We start from the raw sequence: 18,143 nt of genomic DNA on the forward strand, positions 1-18,143 counted from the left end.
GACCCTATAATTCATCCTAGCATTTAACTGTGTAGTAGCGGCAGTCTCCCCTGTGTGGAATCTGTTTTTCTTACAGGAAATTTAAATTTCATTTCCTTTTGAACTTTTTGTTATGAATGGGGTGAAGCTTTACAGAGCAGATCAGTTTTCCATTCAACAATTCATACCCATTTTGTTTCATTTCATTGATTGCTATCCCTGCAATGTACCATCATTCATCCTACTTCCTCCCTGTGTTTCCCATTTCATTTCTCCTCCTTTCCTACCCTTCTTGCTTCCTGAACTTTGTCCTTGGGCAAATGCTACCCAAGGTGGCAAATGGCTGATTATTCTACGGAGGGTGTGCATCCTTAGTGTTTTTGTTCACATATTGACCTGTCTGACTTTTATTTGGCTGAAAATTGAGTCACGGCTGTTTTGTTTTGTTTCTGGGCAGCCTTTTATAAAAAGAATGATGGAATTAAAGCTAACAAATTGTAGAAGTACAAACGCCATGTGTGACATATATACGTTGTTGTTGTTAAGTGCCGTTGAGTCAATTCCGACCCATAGCTACCCTATATAGGGTTTCTGAGGAGTAGCTGGTGAGCTTGAACCACTGACCTTGCAGTTCAAACGGCTTTGCAGTCTGGCACATTAACCCATAGTGCCACACCAGGACTCCATATATATTGTTGTTGTTGTGAAGTGCTGTCGAGTTGATTCCGAACCATAGTGAATATATATAATTTTGTTAGTCTTCCAATATTTAAGAGGTCTGCAAAGCAATTTCTAGATTTCTAGACTCCCCAGCCCTTCCAGTTGTCTCATGCCCACCCTACGGCGTTCTCATTAGGCAATCAGGTCCCTGAAAGTATGGAGTTTTCTTGACTTTTGATGTTTCTCAAGCTTTTCTGCTTCATCGTTTCTTTAATTCTCTCCTAGATGCTAGAGTTCTACTAAGGAGTCCAGTTTGCCTCTGTTTACCATACAACAAAGTACAGTTTTTCCATCTTTAGTTAAGGAGATCTGTTATTGCCAAGTGGTGGTGGTGTTTATTGTTAAGTGCCATCAAGTTGGTTCTGACTCACAACAACCCTGTATAGAGTTTCAGAGAAGCAGCTGGTGGGTTTGAACCTCTGACCTTATGGTCTAATGCTTATCCTACACCAGTTGCATTTTAAATATGTACCTGGTTTCCTTCATTTTTCATATATTGGGTATGTAATAGTTTTAGGAGAGTTTTAAGAAGAGCTTTAAAATAAGCACTTTATTTTTATGGGGAGAGGGTTCATAATTAATTTCTTGAAGCTCTTTTGACCCGATGGTTTCACCCCTCAGAGGAATTTGAAAACCTGTGGGTGTTTTTCTTGGGCAGGGAGTGTCCCTAACATCATTGTGGATGTGGAGCAGGTTGCTGAATGTCCCTTGCAACAAAACAATTCCTGATAAGTATCACTCTAATCTCTAGTGCTGGGGTGGTGCTGTGGGCTAATGCACTGGACTGCAAAGTCAGTTTGAACCACAAGGTTGGTGGTTCAAGCTTACCAGCTGCTCCTTGGAAACCCTATACAGGGTTGTTATGGGTCGCAGCGGACTCGATGGCACTTAACAATAGCAACAATCTCTAGTCCCAGGATATTTAAATTTAAAGAATCCTATGGAGAATTTTTTTTCATGTTGATAAAAAGATTATGAAGTCATCTGTTCAATTTGTGCAAAGTAGCTCTAGGTATACCTTTAATCAAACACGCTCACCTTCTTTGTTACAGGATAGATGATATCTATCTGTAGAAATGAGAGTGTCTATAGAGATAGATAGATAGATAGATAGATAGATAGATGATAGATAGATAGATAGATAGATAGATAGATAGATAGATAGATAGATAGACAGACAGACAGACAGACAGACAGACATTAGTTAAGTGTTCAGTTGCTAACCGGCAGGTCACTGGTTGGAGCTCACTCCACTGGCTCCACAGAAGATCTGGTAATCTGGTCCTGTAAAGATTAAGAAAACTAAACCCATTGCTCTTGAGTTGATTCTGATTTACAGCAACCCTAACAGGACAGAGTAAAATTGCTCCCATAGGATTTCCAAGGCTGTAATCTTTACAGGAGCTCTGGTAGCGTAATGGTTACGAATCGGGCTGCGAACCTTAAGGTCAGCGGTTCGAAACTACCAGCCGCTCTGCGGGAGAAAGATGAGGCTTTCCACTCCCGTAAAGATTTACACCCTCGGAAACCCTGTACAGGGTCGCTATGGGTTGGAACTGACTCGACAACACTTAACAACAACAAAAATCTTTACAGAAGTAGGCAGCCTCATTTTGTTCCCACAGGGTGATGAGTGGGTTTGAACCACCACCTTGTGGTTAGCAGCCGAACACTCAACCACTTATCACCACGGTTCCTCTCTATAAAGATTGCAGCCTAGAAAATCCTGTACAGTCAAACTTACCAAAAGCCGGAAACTCTGTAAGGCAGAAACTTATCAGAAGAAGGTAAATTCAAATAACAGCAAAAGCGTTTAGAGCAGAAATCTCTCAGAGAAGGAAAACACACTGGGCCTTTTTGAGGTTGGAGTCTCTGTGGTAACAGAGAGATGGTATGCATCCTATTGAAGGCGGAAAACTTGAGTTCTGGCTCTCGTAGGTTTCTCTGTATACATAAACATGTACACATCATACACATGTGGTCTAGGTGGTCTTATTTTGTGGGCATTTCACAAAGCCCCTTGCTGGGCTGGCTGGCATAGTGGGAAAATTTGAGTGACGGAAGAGACTGTAGCCGACTGGGGGCTGCCTCTGCCCCTTAGACAACCATGACCCCTCCCAGTGTCCCCCCACTGCCTGCTGACTCGCCCATTTTTAACTGGAGCACTGGTGACTGTTGTGTACACCCGAAGGCTGGCCAGGCAGGATTTTTGGAGTAGAAAGGTGTGTTTTGCAGGACCCCTGTTCTCTCCAGTGCAGGAGAATGAAACCTATGGCTTTTCATGCATGGATGTTACGTACATAGACCCGATAGGAACGGGAGTTTCTTTTCCACATGTGTCCTACCCTCACACAGAACACCCAGTCTCTGGTTTATGTAAACCAGGTGTTGGCAAATTGGCTGGTTTTTGTTAATAAAGTTTTATTGCCACATTCATTCATTCATTTATATATTGTCTATGGCTGCTTTTGTGCCGCTACGGCAACATTGAGTTTTTGCAGCAGAGATAGATGGCCTGCTAAGTCTCTGGCATTTTACAGGAAAAGTGTAAAAGGCTCCTGGTGTGGACTGAGGTGTTCCAGAAGTTAATGAACGGGCATTCTCTGTTTTCCTTGTTAAGCCAACCCACAGAAGGAACAGAGAAAGTAGAACATTTGCTCTCATAACCAGCAATTACCCTCTAATTACTCAGGTTGCAACCTGTTCGCCTTGTTATCAGGGTGGGAACACAGATTTATAGATGTGGAGAAGTAAAATCCTAACTCATTTTCCCTGAAATGATTTCTTTTCCTTTTTTCCATGTTCCGTATTCCTTATCAGATTATTTTTATGGAGCACGAAACACTTACAAGGAGCAGATAAGGAAGGTATCTGATTGACAAGAAGATTAACCAGGCAGCTCCTTCTCAGCAAGATCTTCTACTTAAGGGAAGGCTGAGGTAGTCTGCAGAGTACAGAACAGTCTGGCTCTCTCTGATGATCCTTGGAAGAACCACCCACCGCAGCCTGGTGGGGGACTGGCAGTGAGGGAATCGGAGGAAAACTTTAATTTCTGATGTATCAGAACCCCGGTTTCTATTAGATAAAGGACTTGGGTTGTCGGTTAGGAAGATTAGCCGTTATATTAGATTCTTCCAGTTTCATTTAGATCTTGAATATTCTTGTTCTTTTATTAACTTGTTGGAATGGAGTTGAGCTCTGACAATGAGGCTTACTGGTATCTTGCAAAATCCTCAGAGGCATCCGAGAAGACCTCATTCAGGTTAGAAATAGTTCTGCTGACTTGATATGTGCGGTTTATCTTTGAGGAGGAGTTTCTTTTCTAGGCTTCCGTTGGACTTCTGGACTGTTAACCACAAGGTTGGAGGTTCTGACCTACCAGCCTATCCTTGGAAAACCCTATGCAGGGTTGCTGTAAGTCAGAACCTACTTAGTGGCACTTAATACCAAGAAGCTAACCTTCAAGCTCCCTCCCCAAAGAAACTCAAACTAGGCCAGCAGCTGGTCTTCATCCAGGGGACATTTGACGATGCCCGGAGACATTTTTGGTCATCACAACGTGGAGAGGGTACTACTGGCATCTGGTGGTTAGAGTCAAGGGTGTTGTTAAGCATCATACAATGCACAGGACAGGCCCCACCGCAAAGAATTATGTAAAGCACTAGACCACAAGATTAGTTTGAATCAAAAAGTCAGTGGTTCAAACCCATCAGCTGCTCCTTGGAAACCCTATATTCAGCGTTGCTATGAGTTGGAATTGACTCAGCAGCACGTACCAAAACCAAAGTGTCCTTAGCGTTGAGGTTGAGAACGATGATGCTATTTCCTAAAAACCAGATAGACTTCTCTATCTGAAAAAGTTGAACTTAAACAGGGAAGTAAGTAACAAGGCTGAAGAATGAACACAGTCACCCTTTGGAGTTGAGTAAAAGTGAGAGTAGGGAAAGTTTAGAAGGTTGTCCAACAGAGATCTGTCAAATCAGCATGAATGAGGGGGTTCTTCATCCAGTAACAGACGTTTTAGAACACTCAAACTTTATACTGAAAGCCAGAAACAAGATCTGTTGTTGTTACGTGCTACGATTCAATTCCGACTCACAGCATCCGACTCTGTATAGGGTTTCTGAAGAAGGGCTGGTGAACTTGCTTGCAGTTCAAACCAACTTTGCAGTCCAGCTCATTATCCTGCAGTGCCATACTGGGAATTGGCAAACGGAGCAACTTTTTCATCTTATTCTGGAGGTCCCAGCCATTGGGGCGGGAGGTGGGGCAGGAGAAAATAATTGGGAAATGAAGAGACAGTATTGATGTTACTTTAGAGATGATAGGTGCCCTGCTGTGGCTCTGTGGGTTAATGCGCCAGACTGCAAAGCCATTTGAACTGAAAGGTTGGCAGTTCAAGCTCACCAGCGGCTCCTCGGAAACTCTATACAGGGTCACTATGGGTCGGAACCAAGTTGACGGCACTTAACAACAACAACAGAGATGATAGGATTTTCATCAGTATAAAATGTTATGACTGTTTATGTATTGGTAGTGCTGTTGAGTCGGTTCCGACTCATTTGAACCTCTGACCTTACGGTTCAAGTAGACCTTGAGTTCAAGTGTTTATTCTATGATGCCACACAACTCTTCCATGTACCAACTATAATGATTTAGAAAATATAATGGGAAACGATTCCCACTTACAGGATTGCCAAATTTGTGTAGTATCAAACTAGGTCTTTATGGATAGACTAGTATTTTACTGAAGGACAAGAAAGAAACTTGCTACACAATTAGGTTTAATCAAAGGTAGGTAATGGGACCGTGGTTAAATGGCTATTGCTGAGAAACTAACTAAGGCACAGAGAGGGTTGATTGCTTCTCAAGATCATACCAGATCTTTTTCATACTCACCAGTGGACTATTTCTAGTAGTTTAAGATGAGACATTTTCCAAGTGAGTTTTCTTTTGAACGATTTCATATGAGCTGAGTATGGCTTTGTGGATTCTACAGTAAATCATCGGGAGAAAGATGAGGCTTTTTCTGCTCCAAAGATTTACAGGGTTGATGTGAGTCGAAACTGATTCAGCAACACTTAACAACAACATTAAATCCTTAGGGAAACATTTCAGATATTTTGGGGCAGAATGAGGTCTGGCTCCCCTGAATTGGCCATCCATCTCATTTTCCTGTTGTTATATTCTAAATTCGAAGCTGTGGACCCCTTATCAGAGATGTGGGAGGGCCCTACAATGTTAGTGATCATGCTGACGGCTCATTGGAGGTGAATAATTGTGTTTTTGTGATTCAGCCATTTGACCTATACCCCAGACAAGACACCTCCGAGGGAAAAATTGTCATAATTTTGTGGACTTGGTGAATTTGGACTTCCATATATTGGACTCTTAACTATACGTATTAGCAATATTAGTACTGGTGGCATCGTGTTCGATGCATACGTTTTATCATCCTCTTCATTCCTAATCATTTTATTGTAAACCTAGGTGATTCATACCCACATTTACAGATGAGAAAACTGAAGCTGAGGGGTTAAGAGACTTGTCCAAGGTCCTGCAGCTGGTTAATGGTAGAGCTAAAGTTTGAACCCTGTTGTCTTCTGCCATAGCCATTGGGCTATGCTGCTAGGACCGCCTGGTTAATCTTAGATACCAGCTGATCTATAGCCTCTTAAAATAGGAGAAAATTTTTTTTATTATTAATCAGAGACCTGGAAATTTGATATTTAGTTGAGTAGCCCAAGCTAGCTTGGCTTTTTAATGACCTTGTGAAATGATATACTTTTCTTTTTTGTTGTTATTGATGTATTTGTTCAAATTCCTTTTGAGAATGCACATTTGTTTTGAAACCAAACCTGTCTTTCTTGCCTACATTTCAGTCAGAACTAAGACATGGTCCGTTTTACTATATGAAGCAGCCACTCACCACAGACCCTGTTGATGTTGTACCGCAGGATGGACGGAATGATTTCTACTGCTGGGTTTGTCACCGGGAAGGCCAAGTCCTTTGCTGTGAGCTCTGTCCCCGGGTTTATCACGCTAAGTGTCTGAGACTGACATCGGAACCAGAGGGGGACTGGTTTTGTCCTGAATGTGAGGTTAGTTCCTGATGAACGAATGCCTTCCCTGCTGCGCTTCCTCTGCTTTCTCTTCCTTCCTTCTATTTTTAACTTCCCAAAGAATCCAGATAGATAGGGAAAAGAGAAGTCTTCTGCCTTCTACCTGCTGTATTCCTGGCACCCCCTTTTGTGAACCAATATCAGCTGTGGTCAGAGCACTGCAGCTGTTGGAGAAACAGTTGCGTTGAATGTTGTTTTCAGATCTGCGTGGGTCTTGGAATCGCTTTGGGATCTGCACCTGACCGACTCACTCTCATTGGATGTTTCAGAAGTCAGCTCGGACGGTTCACGGATCTTGCGAGAGCTCTCGTGACTCACCCTCCTTGTGGATGTGCCTTTGCTGCATCAGTAGTAGCCACACTGGAAAGACCGATTTGATGGCTGTTCCGAGTGGTTGCTATCTCTCAGGCACCAAGTATTTATCAGATGCCTGTTGTCATAGTTGCTGGGGATTCTGCTGCAAACAAAAACAGGCACGAGTTACATTCTTTGAAAGAAGAAAAATGAGTAAAGACCCAAATAAAATCATCTAGAAGATGAGTGCTCTAGAGAAAATAACTCCAGGAGGAGAGTCAGGCAGAGGGTGTAGGGTGTATCTGTTTTAGACGGAGAGTCCTAGGGAGGCCTCACTAAGACTTCAGAAAGACCTAAGGAGGTGAGGTGTGAGCCATGCAGAGTTTGGGAAGCAGAGGGGACCTGTAGGTGCAGAGCCTGAGGGAACCACACACCTGGCATAGTTAGAGAACATGCACATCTCATTTGTAGCAAAGTCTGAGAACTATTAAATCAACTATTCTGAGCTTCTCTCCTGAGTTGTCTGCTGTTCTTTGTGACTTCAAGTCATGGTGCTCTTTCAGAGGCTCAAAACAGGAACGTTATCTACAGAATCATTTAATACGGAACATGGTTTTGAGTCGACGATGACTACATCTCAAAACTAAAGCTTTCTACATGTCAGTTGGAAAGATATCCCTGATGTGTGTTTAGTGGGATAAAGGCAAGTTCTAAAACAGAGTGTCTGGTACAGCTTTTGTATAGGAAATGGAGAAAAATAAGAAATGCAGGAAAAGAAATTTTATGGTCACGGCGTTTTAATGGTGTTCTTGGAAATTTTCTGCCTCTAAAATTGCAGAGGAGCCCTGATGTGGCGCTGTGGGTTACTGTTCTGGACTGCAAAGTCGGTTTGAACTACAAGGTGGCAGTTCAAGCTCACCAGCTGCTCCTTGGAAACCCTATACAAGGTCACTATGGGTCGGAAGCGACTCGATGGCACTTAAGAACAACAGCTTCACATATATAGAACTACTCTCTCGTGGTGGTTCTTACCAAGCAGTGGTTGATACATAGAATAAATATGTTTTCTGCAAGTAGTAGTTCGATGAGAGCAGGCTTTTAAAATTTGGGATTTATTATCATGACGTATAGAAGAACCACTGCAAGGCGCGGTTCAAAGCCCAGCCTACTCCCATCTTTTCATGCCATTGTTCTATTTAGGTTAATGGGTTCTCCAGGAGTGGATTATTCAAGAAGCAAGATAAATTGTTCACTACAGATTAGTAAGGAAGCGCAAGTAAGCCCAGGTTTGCTTTGCTTACTGGGTACGCCATCTGTCAGGGAGTGTATATTTTAAATGACGCTTTGACTCTGTCGGAAGGGGTTGTGGGGTTGGGAGAGAGACAGATGCCAGCCAGACCTCGAAGCAAAATCTTTGATGTAGTAAACACATGTGAAATGATTCACTACAGATTTAGTAAGTAAGCACAAGTAAGCCTGTGCATACCTTGCTTATGGTTGTGAGATAGCTGCTGTGAGCTCAGGCATCCCATCTGAGCAGAAAGCAAGAGAGAAGGAGTCATCTGTCCTCACATCTCTGTTAAACAAGAGGAAGGACTTTATCCATCAGGCCTCTGGCTGACTTGTCTTTGGTCAAGATTGAGTCACCTGTCTCCATGGAAAAAGGAAAGGAAGTTTTGCATCTGGCACTTTCATTTTTGTAGTGGGAGCCAGGCACTGTGAGCCAGGAAGGAGGGGTGGGATCCTGAATAACTACGGTTGAGCAGCCAACCTGAGTGTTTGCTATGGATAGCTACCTGGGAACGAACTGGAATTCAAAGGAGCTACTGTTCTCAAGCTGTGATTCAGGGCTCTGAAAATCCTGTAGGTGTGAATTGGGGAGATGAGATGTTGAAGGCTTTGGGAGCTGTGTGATTAGACACGAATGTCATGGTTTGCTCTCAGCTTCTGCCTGACTCCTGTGCTGCCTTTTCCCTCAACAACCAACCAGATACATGTGAAAAGTTCCTTTTGGAAAACCTAAGAGATACAAAAATTTGGATCCAGATTAACTGGAGAAAACTTTTCTCATTGCTCTCTACACAGATGTCTGCACTTCGCCAGGAATTCAGTTTTGTTGCTGTTGTTGTTGCTACTCCATGAGGAATCGGAAGCCTGGAGATACAGTCCCAGATTTGCATAACAGAATCAGTTTCAGACATTCACATCCTTCTTTGCTGGAAATTTCCCTTATGAAATGACAGTTGTTCTCATGGAGATAGACCGTTAAGCGCTTCTTGTGTAGTTTGCCAGCATATCCCGAATGACCGCTAACTGGCGATGAGGAATGGAGTCATGTTTATTATTAGTTGACTACCAAGGAGCTCTGGTAGCGTAGTGGTTACGAATCGGGCTGCGAACCTTAAGGTCAGTGGTTCGAAACTACCAGCCGCTCTGCGGGAGAAAGATGAGGCTTTCTACTCCCGTAAAGATTTACACCCTCGGAAACCCTGTACAGGGTCGCTATGGGTCGGAACCGACTCGACGGCACTTAACAACAACAACAACAACACCATACTTAGGATTCTTTCTACAGTAGAGACTGGTGTCCTGAGAGATAGCCCAGAACCTTAAGAGGGTCAAGATAAGTTGTTACTAAGAATTCAGTGTGCAGTGGTCACATTGAAACCATCAGTGAGTGACCTCTCCTTGCAAATCCTATTCTTGAAACCCAAGTTGGAAATGAGGACTTTTTAGGTTTCCTTACCTACAAGTTTCACAGCATGTCCTCTTCATGAGCTAAAATCTAATAAGGTAGTAAAAGGATCGATGAGCCTCTGGACTTTCACCCACTGATTCAGTATACGTTGGCTAAGTAGATTGTAGCCCCTGCCAAGTGAAAACAATTCATCTCACTTCAGTTGGAATTGTTATTTATTTGTGAGCTAACTGGAAACATAGAAGGAAAGGGATATCAGTACACAGAGAGTAAAATTGGTGTATTGTTCTAACTGGACATTTGTGTGATTTTGACTTGTAGAAAATTACAGTAGCAGAATGCATCGAGACCCAGAGTAAAGCGATGACCATGCTTACCACTGAACAGCTATCATACCTGCTCAAGTTTGCCATTCAGAAAATGAAACAGCCAGGGGTAAGAAGCAAGTTCCTCTCGGTACAAGTGTCTATGGAAATAGTTATTTTTTTGTTTTGTTTTTTTCTGTTCGGTTTACTTTCTTGTTCTTTGTAGACTTAGATTTTCAGATACGTGCACACACGCTTTTGGCCCTCTTGTGTACCCACATTCAAATATTTGAAAATGAAGCGTAAGGTGTGATATGTTCCGTTAGCTTTTTTGTTTCTTTCTCATTTTTCCACCCCCAGTTAATTTTTAAAAGCAAACCATCTGTGTGTCCCAAAGGGCTGAGGTCTACAAATGATAAACCCATTCAGAATCGGGAAATGATATATAGTAGAAAGTTGGTGGGGATTTAAAATTGTGACTGGTTGTAAGATGGAGCTTCATCCCCCATTGGGTAAAAGGGAGCTTTGTGTTCCTTTCCATGGGAGCTGAAATTCCATTTCAAGGAACGCTGAGCATAAACCTAGTTTCTTTATAACCGTCATCTGATGATAGAACTTAACAAGTAAAATTCAAGCACTGAATTTCCCAGAGAGGAGGGAGAATTTGCTTTGTTCCTTTAATATTGCAAATCAAGCTTGAGTTAAGCTTTTGCCCTGTAAAGTCCTCATGTGTGAACGACGTCTGTCACATTCTGCCAGCAGGTTGCACGCCACTACCCACATCACAGTCATTGTGGTTCATGTATTTAATATGACAGTTTCCAGGAAGACGGCAGTAAAATACTTGTTTTAAAATAAATAGTTGATCTTTGCACAACATGGGAACTGTGCAGGCTTACATACATGTAATTTCCCCCCGGTTTCTGCTGTAGTGACATCTCAAATGTTGTGAGCATCAGCTTCATGTGTTCTGTCATGCGAACCATCTTGGCATCTGGGGCAGCTCATCTCCCGGACATCTCTAGAACTGCTGGTAGGAGGAGATGATTTACCCCAGAAAGCATTTGAAGCAGATATTCAAAACACTTGAGTTCCCTAAAGTAGCAGCAGGGGAAAGAAAAAGAAAAAAAAAAAAAAAAAAAATCAGTGTGTGATGGGGTCCATGTAGTTCAAACCCATGTTGTATATAACCAATAGATTATAATGTGTTTCCTAAGATGTAAGGAAACTTGAAGGGTGGAGTGGGTGCACTTTTCCAATATGTACAAAGACACGTTAACATTTGTGAAACTGGAGAGTTTTGCTCAATCAAGGGATTAAGCAGAAATGTAGAAAGTGTTGGGGCCTTTAGTAAATACTAAGCTTTTATTTTGAGACGATGTTCAGAAATTTGATATTCTGATGAAAACAAATCTCAGAGCGTGCCAATTGGTTGTTGCTAGGTTGGGAACTTGAGGGTCTCTTTAACAAAACAATCACAATCGACGAAAGCCAAAGTGTGTAACCTCAGTTTGGTAAGTTGTTTTTGTTTGTTTGTTTGTTTTGCTATGACTTGATTTTGATGTTGAGTGACCAAAGACTGACTTACTGTTTTTCACAGATGAAATTCGATCTATTTAAGATATTTTATACAAAGAATAGATTTCATGTAGACGTGGCAACACTGTTGAAGTTAAAAACCAAAAGAGAAAAGTTACAATAAGGCATTCACTTGTATTAATCGTTCCATGTAAAATTGGGCAGAATGTTGCTGATTTTGCTGAAGCATCTTTTTTAACTTAACAGTGGCCAAACTTTCCTTCTGCATAAAGAGAACTTCAATGAGTACAGACAGACAAGCCTGTATTCAGATAGTTTGAGTATAATTTGGTGTTTAATTGAATCTTACAGATTTTTTCATTGATAAATTAACACCACCCATCCATAAACTAGACCTTGCATTTTGAGCTGATTTAAGTAGCGTAGTGGTTATGAGTCGGGCTGCTAATCTCAAGGTTAGCAGTTCGAAACTGTCAACTGTTGGATGGGAGAAAGATGAGGCTTTCTGCTCCCGTAAAGATTTACAACCTCAGAAAACTTATAAGGTCGCTGTGAGTCGGAACCAACTCCATGGCACACCACCGCCAAATAAGTGTTATGAAAATGATGAAAACCTACATACAGTTCCTGTTTTGAGTGCAATTTGGCTTCTCAGTAAAATCTAACTGTCCAAATTCATCCCCTACTTCTCCTCGTTTAAAGTACCTGTTGGCACTCAAGGAAACCCAATTTTGACTCTCAGAGACTTTTTAGGGTAGACTAGAACTGCCCATCAGGGTTTCCAAAGCTGTCGTCTTTACCAAAGCAGATTGACACATTTTGTTCCCACAGAGTGGTTGGATGAGTTTGAACCTTTTAGCAGTTGAATGCTTAATCACCGTGCCACCAAAGCTCCTTTCATTGACACTCTTGGGGCTTTGTCATCTCCAACTGTAGCCACACCTAACCCACAGGCAATCTTGATTCTGGGTAGTTGCAGCACATGATACCAGCCTTGTTCAGAGTTTAGGTTTAAAGTGGTTCAGAGTGCTCTTCTTGTCATTCTTAACACAAAAGAGAGGACAGGATCTGTTTGGTATATGTTGAAAATGAAACAAAGTCATGAAACAACTAAGCCCATGATTATACATGATCAGGAAGAACTGGAAGGTTGCCCAATTTGAGCTCTCCAAGACGGTCCTTCCTGGAACCCTTTGTCGTTAGGTACCTTTAGGTTGATTTTTTTGACTCTTAGCCACCCCATGAGAATGAGTTACAACTGCCGCTTAGGTCTTTCAAGGCTGGGCTCTTTATGGGAGCAGATCACCAGGTATTTCGCCCTGAGAGTGGCTGGCTGGTGGGGTAGAATTAACAACTCTTTGGTTAGTAACTTAGCACTTTACTGCGTCACCAAGGCTGCTTGTGGAACCTTTTAAAGTCATGTTGTCTGCAAAGCTGTCTCCATGTTTAAGGCTCTCTGTTGGTGTTTAGAACTTGGTCTTTCCCCTCAATGACAGCTTTGTGTCTGTGCGTGTGCATCTTTTCCCTTATAGACAGACGCATTCCAGAAGCCCGTTCCGTTGGAACAGCATCCTGACTACGCAGAATACATCTTTCATCCCATGGACCTTTGTACATTGGAAAAGGTTGGCCTTCATCAAAGAACCTCAGCTAGATGATTTCTCTGCATTTTCTCATGCTCCATTTGTATTTGGATGGATGGAGTTTTGCTCCCCTCAACCTCTTGACCACTTTCCTCTGTAACGTTCTTCTAAGGATTGAAAGGGAGTGAGGGAGTGTTGAAATCCACTGATTCGTTCCAAATGCTCCCTTTGCAAGTGATTTCACCTTTTTGCCTCATAGCTTCTAAGAAATCAGTGACTTGATTTGAACTTTCTCTTCTCTCTGTCTTGGAGGTGTTAATGAGAGAAGCTAATGAGGAAGGGAGAAGAGAAAATGAAATGTCTGGGAAGCTTCCAGAATCGCAATAAAGATGTGGCTTCTGAGGCATTCTCCAAAGTGTCTGCTCAAATTTTTCCATGCTTAAAGTTACACTAGTAATGCTTTAGATTGTGCTGATTTCTAAAATGTTAAGCTCCCAGATATGGGTAATGGAAAAGCATCAGTGAGCAGGAAACATTGTTTCATATCGTCTGCACTGATAACTCTGTGGACAGTAATTCCCACATGCGTTGGAAAATCACCTGCACTCTGTTGGTAGGATGAAAAGAAGGAGACATTGAAATAAGAGGGTCAGAATCCTAGTTTTGTATCTTGGTAGTTTGAGGATTTTGTGCTGAGTTCTTTTAACGTTATTGTGTCTTGGGCTCCCTGTGTGTAAAATGAGGAGGATGATAGGAATGACTTCACTGAGTTCTCCCAAGGCTTGTGGCAGACAATACAGATAATAGTAAGTAATGTTTGTTATTAAGTGCTGTCAAGTCGGTTCTAACTCATAGCCACCCTATATAGGGTTTTGTAGGAGCGGCTAGTGGGTTTGAACCACCGATCTTGTAGTTCAGATGGACCTTGCAGTCCAGTGCGTTAACCCACAGTGCCACACTGTGACTTCATAATAAGTAATACACAAACATAATATAAGCTGCTTTGTGATGGGAAGATTCAAGTTAGTGCGAAAAATTCAATGAACACCGTTTTGTCAGGCTATGGATGTCGAAAACAAGAGCATCTTGTGAAATGAGGGAAAGCATATTAATTAATGTGGCAAATGCTTGTTAAGAAAATCACATGGGGACACATGTTGTTGGCCACAGCTTGGTGGACTAACCGGTAATTGTGCTCCATGGTTTTTCTCCCCAGAACGCTAAAAAGAAGATGTACGGCTGCACAGAAGCCTTCCTGGCTGATGCCAAGTGGATCTTGCACAACTGTATCATTTATAATGGGGGTGAGTGGTCCTCTCGTAAGCCTCGGAAAGAGAGATGCTGTGTGTGTTACCCATTCCTCCTCCTTTCATCTTCGTGAGAATACTTGGTTGTGTGAATGGGGGTGCTGTCCCGTATGTACTTTAAGGTGGAGCTGGTGTTAGATCTGTGGGTCTAGCATAGCATTCCTTGGAAAGCTCCCTGTCTTGGCATTAATCTTCCTATGGGTGTAGGAGGTTCTCAGCAAGGGACCCCAGCTTCAAAAGGCACAACCCCTTCCCAGCTCCTCTTTCTTGGTGGTGGTCAGGACCCTCTGATCTTTGCTCAATTGTTTGATCTCTCTCTTATTTAACCTCTTTTATAACTCAAAAGCGATTTGACTCAAAATACAACCTAACCCTGTAGATTGTACATCCTCATTAACATAGCCGCCACTAATCCTGCCTCTGGAGGTTTGGATTTACAGCGCATTAAGATAATTACATCAAATCACTAAATGGCGCTAATTCTATAATACTGAGAAGCATGCCTTAGCAAGTTGTTATTGTTGTTGTTAAGTGCTATTGAATCAGTTCTGACCCATAGCGACCCTGTATAGCATTTCCAAGGTGAGCTTGAACTGCCAACCTTGCAGTTCAAATGGCTTGGCATTCTGGCGCATTAACCCACAGCGCCACAGCAGGACTCCACCCTAGCAAGCAGATAACTCAGTTTTAGGGACCCAGTTCAATCCATAAGAGAGGTATAATTTACATACAATAAAGTACATATATTTTGAGTGTATAGTTAGTGAATTTGACAAATGTGTAAACTGCCTATGTGTAATCACCACCCCCAATAGAATCTAGAACATATCCTTTACCTTGTTACATTTCTTCATGCTCCTTTTCAGTAAATCCCATCAAAAACAGTCCTGTTCTATTTTCTGTCACTGTAGATAAGTTTTATATATTGTGGTAAATAAATCGGATTGTAGGGACTATACTTTTCCTTGTCTGACTCTTTTTACTCAGTGTATTATTTTTGGGAGTCATCCACAGTGTTGTATGTATCAGTGGGTGTTTTTCCCTTTTATTGCTGAATGGTTGTTCATGGTATGAAGTGTATCTGTTCATCTATTGAAGGAAACTTGAGTTATTTCCAGCTTTTGCCTATCATGAAATGAAGCTGCTATGAACATTCTTGTACAAGTCTTTTGTGTGGACATATATTTTCATTTCTCTTATGCCAAATACCTAGGAGTGGAACCTGCTGCAGAATAGAGCTGGGTGTATAATGAGCTTTATAAGAATTTTTTGCCAAAGTACCATTGTATTTGTCCTATATCCTTACCAACACTTAGTATTGTCAGTCTTTTAAATTTTAACCATTCTTAATGATGTGCAATAGGAGGGGCCTTCTAAAAGTTTGTGCAAAATGGAAATTAAAATTCAGCTCTCCCACGAATTTTGCGAAAGTTCTCTCATATGTCATAAGCCACCTCCACTGAGTGGATTCCGACTCATAGTGTCACTATGTAGGGTTTCTGAGACTGTAAATCTTTACTGGAGTGGAAAATCTCTTTGCCACATAGAATGACTGGGGGGATGAATTCCAACTGTCAACCTTTTGATTAGCACCCCAATATAGAAGTCACTAGGTCCCCATGGCTCCCTCTAGTATGTCATAGTGGTTTTAATTTGTATTTCCCACATGTGGCGTTGTAGGGTAAGCACTGGACCGCAAGGTCAGTTTGAATGGCAAGGTCAGTGGTTCAGACTTACCAGCTGCTCCTCAGAAACCCTATACAGGGTTGCTATGAGTTGGAAAGGATTTGAAGGCACTTCCCAACAATAACTAATGGTGTTGAGTGTCTTTTCATGGGTTTAACTGTTTATATTTCTTCTTTGGTGTCGTGTTTATTCCGATTTTAAGCCCATTGGAAAAATGGTATTGTTTCTATTGTTAGAGTTATGAGGAGAGTTCTTTATACTCTGAATAAAAGCTTATCAGTTTTATTTTCAAGGGCTTAGAGAATTGAGCCTTCTAGATAGACATGGAGGAGGTTTTCCATGCTGACATCTCATCTCTTTTTTGTATATTCCCCCCTCCATTCCTGCTTTGTCTAACGTGACCATATCTTAGCGGTCCTACCCCATCCTAGTTCTCTGGACCAGAGCCTCTCATATAGCTCCCTTTCCTGGAAGATGCTTTCTCACTCTGCCTGGATAATGTCCCCTTATCCAATAGTGTTAGTCCCTATGTGGTCTGAGAAGCCTTCCCTGACCTCCCCAGACCATACATGGTGTTCTTCTGTGTATGTGTATGTGTGTGTAGAGGGCTCTCCTACCCTGACCCTTTGTGACACTCTTTGGAAAGTGTTGTTTTTATTTGTTTGAATTATTTACTGGGATGTAAGCTCTTTGAAGGCACTCTATATGTCCTTGCTTACATGTTCCCAGGATCTAGCTCAGAAGGAGCCCTGGTAACATAGTGATTAAGCCTCATGGGCTAACTTGAATGGTCACTGGTTCAAACCCTCCTCAATTCCATGGGAGAAAGATCTGGAAGTTGATTTGATAAAGATTTACAGCCATGGAAACCCTGTGGGCCAGTTCTGCTCTGTTCTGTACGGTCCTATATGTCAGAATTCGACCAGTGGTGAGCGTTAGCACTTAGCATAGAAGAATAGCAGACAGATGTCTGTTTATGAAGTGTACCTTTTGCAGAGTGTATTCAGTAGCAGGACTGGGGGTGGGCAGAGGGGAGAAACAACTGTCGGAGGCAGCAAACTAGGTATTTATTCCTGTGGGTCATAGGCTGGTGGCGTCTAACCTTTGACCTTTTCATTAACAGGTGAGTGTTTATTGTGCCCCCAAGGTCCCTTATGAATTTATGTAGGATTATAAAGATGTAAAGAAAGGCTCCTTGTATAGAGAAGCCAAGTGAATTAGGAAGTGAAAATAGCAACCCACCACAAGCATGGCTGCCGGCCTGGGTGTACGGACTGCTGGGAACTTTGGAGAGACTGCTATAGCTCAGGGACTTTGTGGATATAATCATCTGATCTTCTGAGTTTTCAAAGCAAGCCAGAAATACTGTTTTTCATTTGTTTATTTGCTTTTAGATATGACATCTTTTTGTCAATAAACTTACAATTTCTAGAAAATACCATCAGCTTCAAAGAAAACCACTTGTTTTTTGGCTTAGTTTGATCTGGAACAAGATCCTCGGCTCATGAACTAAATGGTCTCATGAAGCAGTGGCTCCTTTCAGCCTTGGCTTATTCATGACTTAAATGGGAACATTCAGACTGGTTTCTTAATAGGACTTCATGAGGCATTAACAAGAGAATGTATTTTGAAGGACCAGGCGCATGAGAGGTGCTTAGCTAATGTCTTCTTCCCTCATGCCTGTCGTAGGTTGTACTGTGGGTAGAGTCGGGCTCCTTCAGGACATACAAGCATTTTTTAAATATCAATCTATGAGCTGTTGGGAAATGATAGAAACCCACACAGATTGTTTGGTTCCAGAGAAGACATCATCGAGGTGCCAAAGATTGGTCCACATTCATGGGAGGATTAATACAATTTGGATTGATAACAAAAGCCAGAAACTTGTTTTAGCCTTTAAAAATTTCATT

At 42.0% G+C, this 18,143-nt stretch overlaps 1 protein-coding gene across 14 annotated transcripts in view; it reads left to right on the forward strand.

Moving 5' to 3' along the window:
- Positions 1 to 18,143, forward strand: part of ZMYND8 (zinc finger, MYND-type containing 8) — a 134,027-nt gene that overhangs the window by 50,718 nt on the left and 65,166 nt on the right. For 8 of the 14 annotated variants that reach the window (XM_006839206.1, XM_006839210.1, XM_006839211.1 and 5 more), the window contains exons 4-7: positions 6,657 to 6,800; positions 10,135 to 10,248; positions 13,190 to 13,282; positions 14,457 to 14,544. In XM_006839206.1, coding sequence (XP_006839269.1) covers positions 6,657 to 6,800; positions 10,135 to 10,248; positions 13,190 to 13,282; positions 14,457 to 14,544 — 439 coding nt within the window. Of the gene's footprint in view, positions 1 to 6,581; positions 6,801 to 10,134; positions 10,249 to 13,189; positions 13,283 to 14,456; positions 14,545 to 18,143 lie in introns of all 14 variants that reach the window. The other 6 variants (XM_006839204.1, XM_006839205.1, XM_006839208.1 and 3 more) reach the window with 2 other exon arrangements.

This window comes from Chrysochloris asiatica, unplaced genomic scaffold, assembly GCF_000296735.1.
Source record: "Chrysochloris asiatica unplaced genomic scaffold, ChrAsi1.0 scaffold00023, whole genome shotgun sequence".
Classification (NCBI taxonomy): Eukaryota; Metazoa; Chordata; class Mammalia; order Afrosoricida; family Chrysochloridae; genus Chrysochloris; species Chrysochloris asiatica.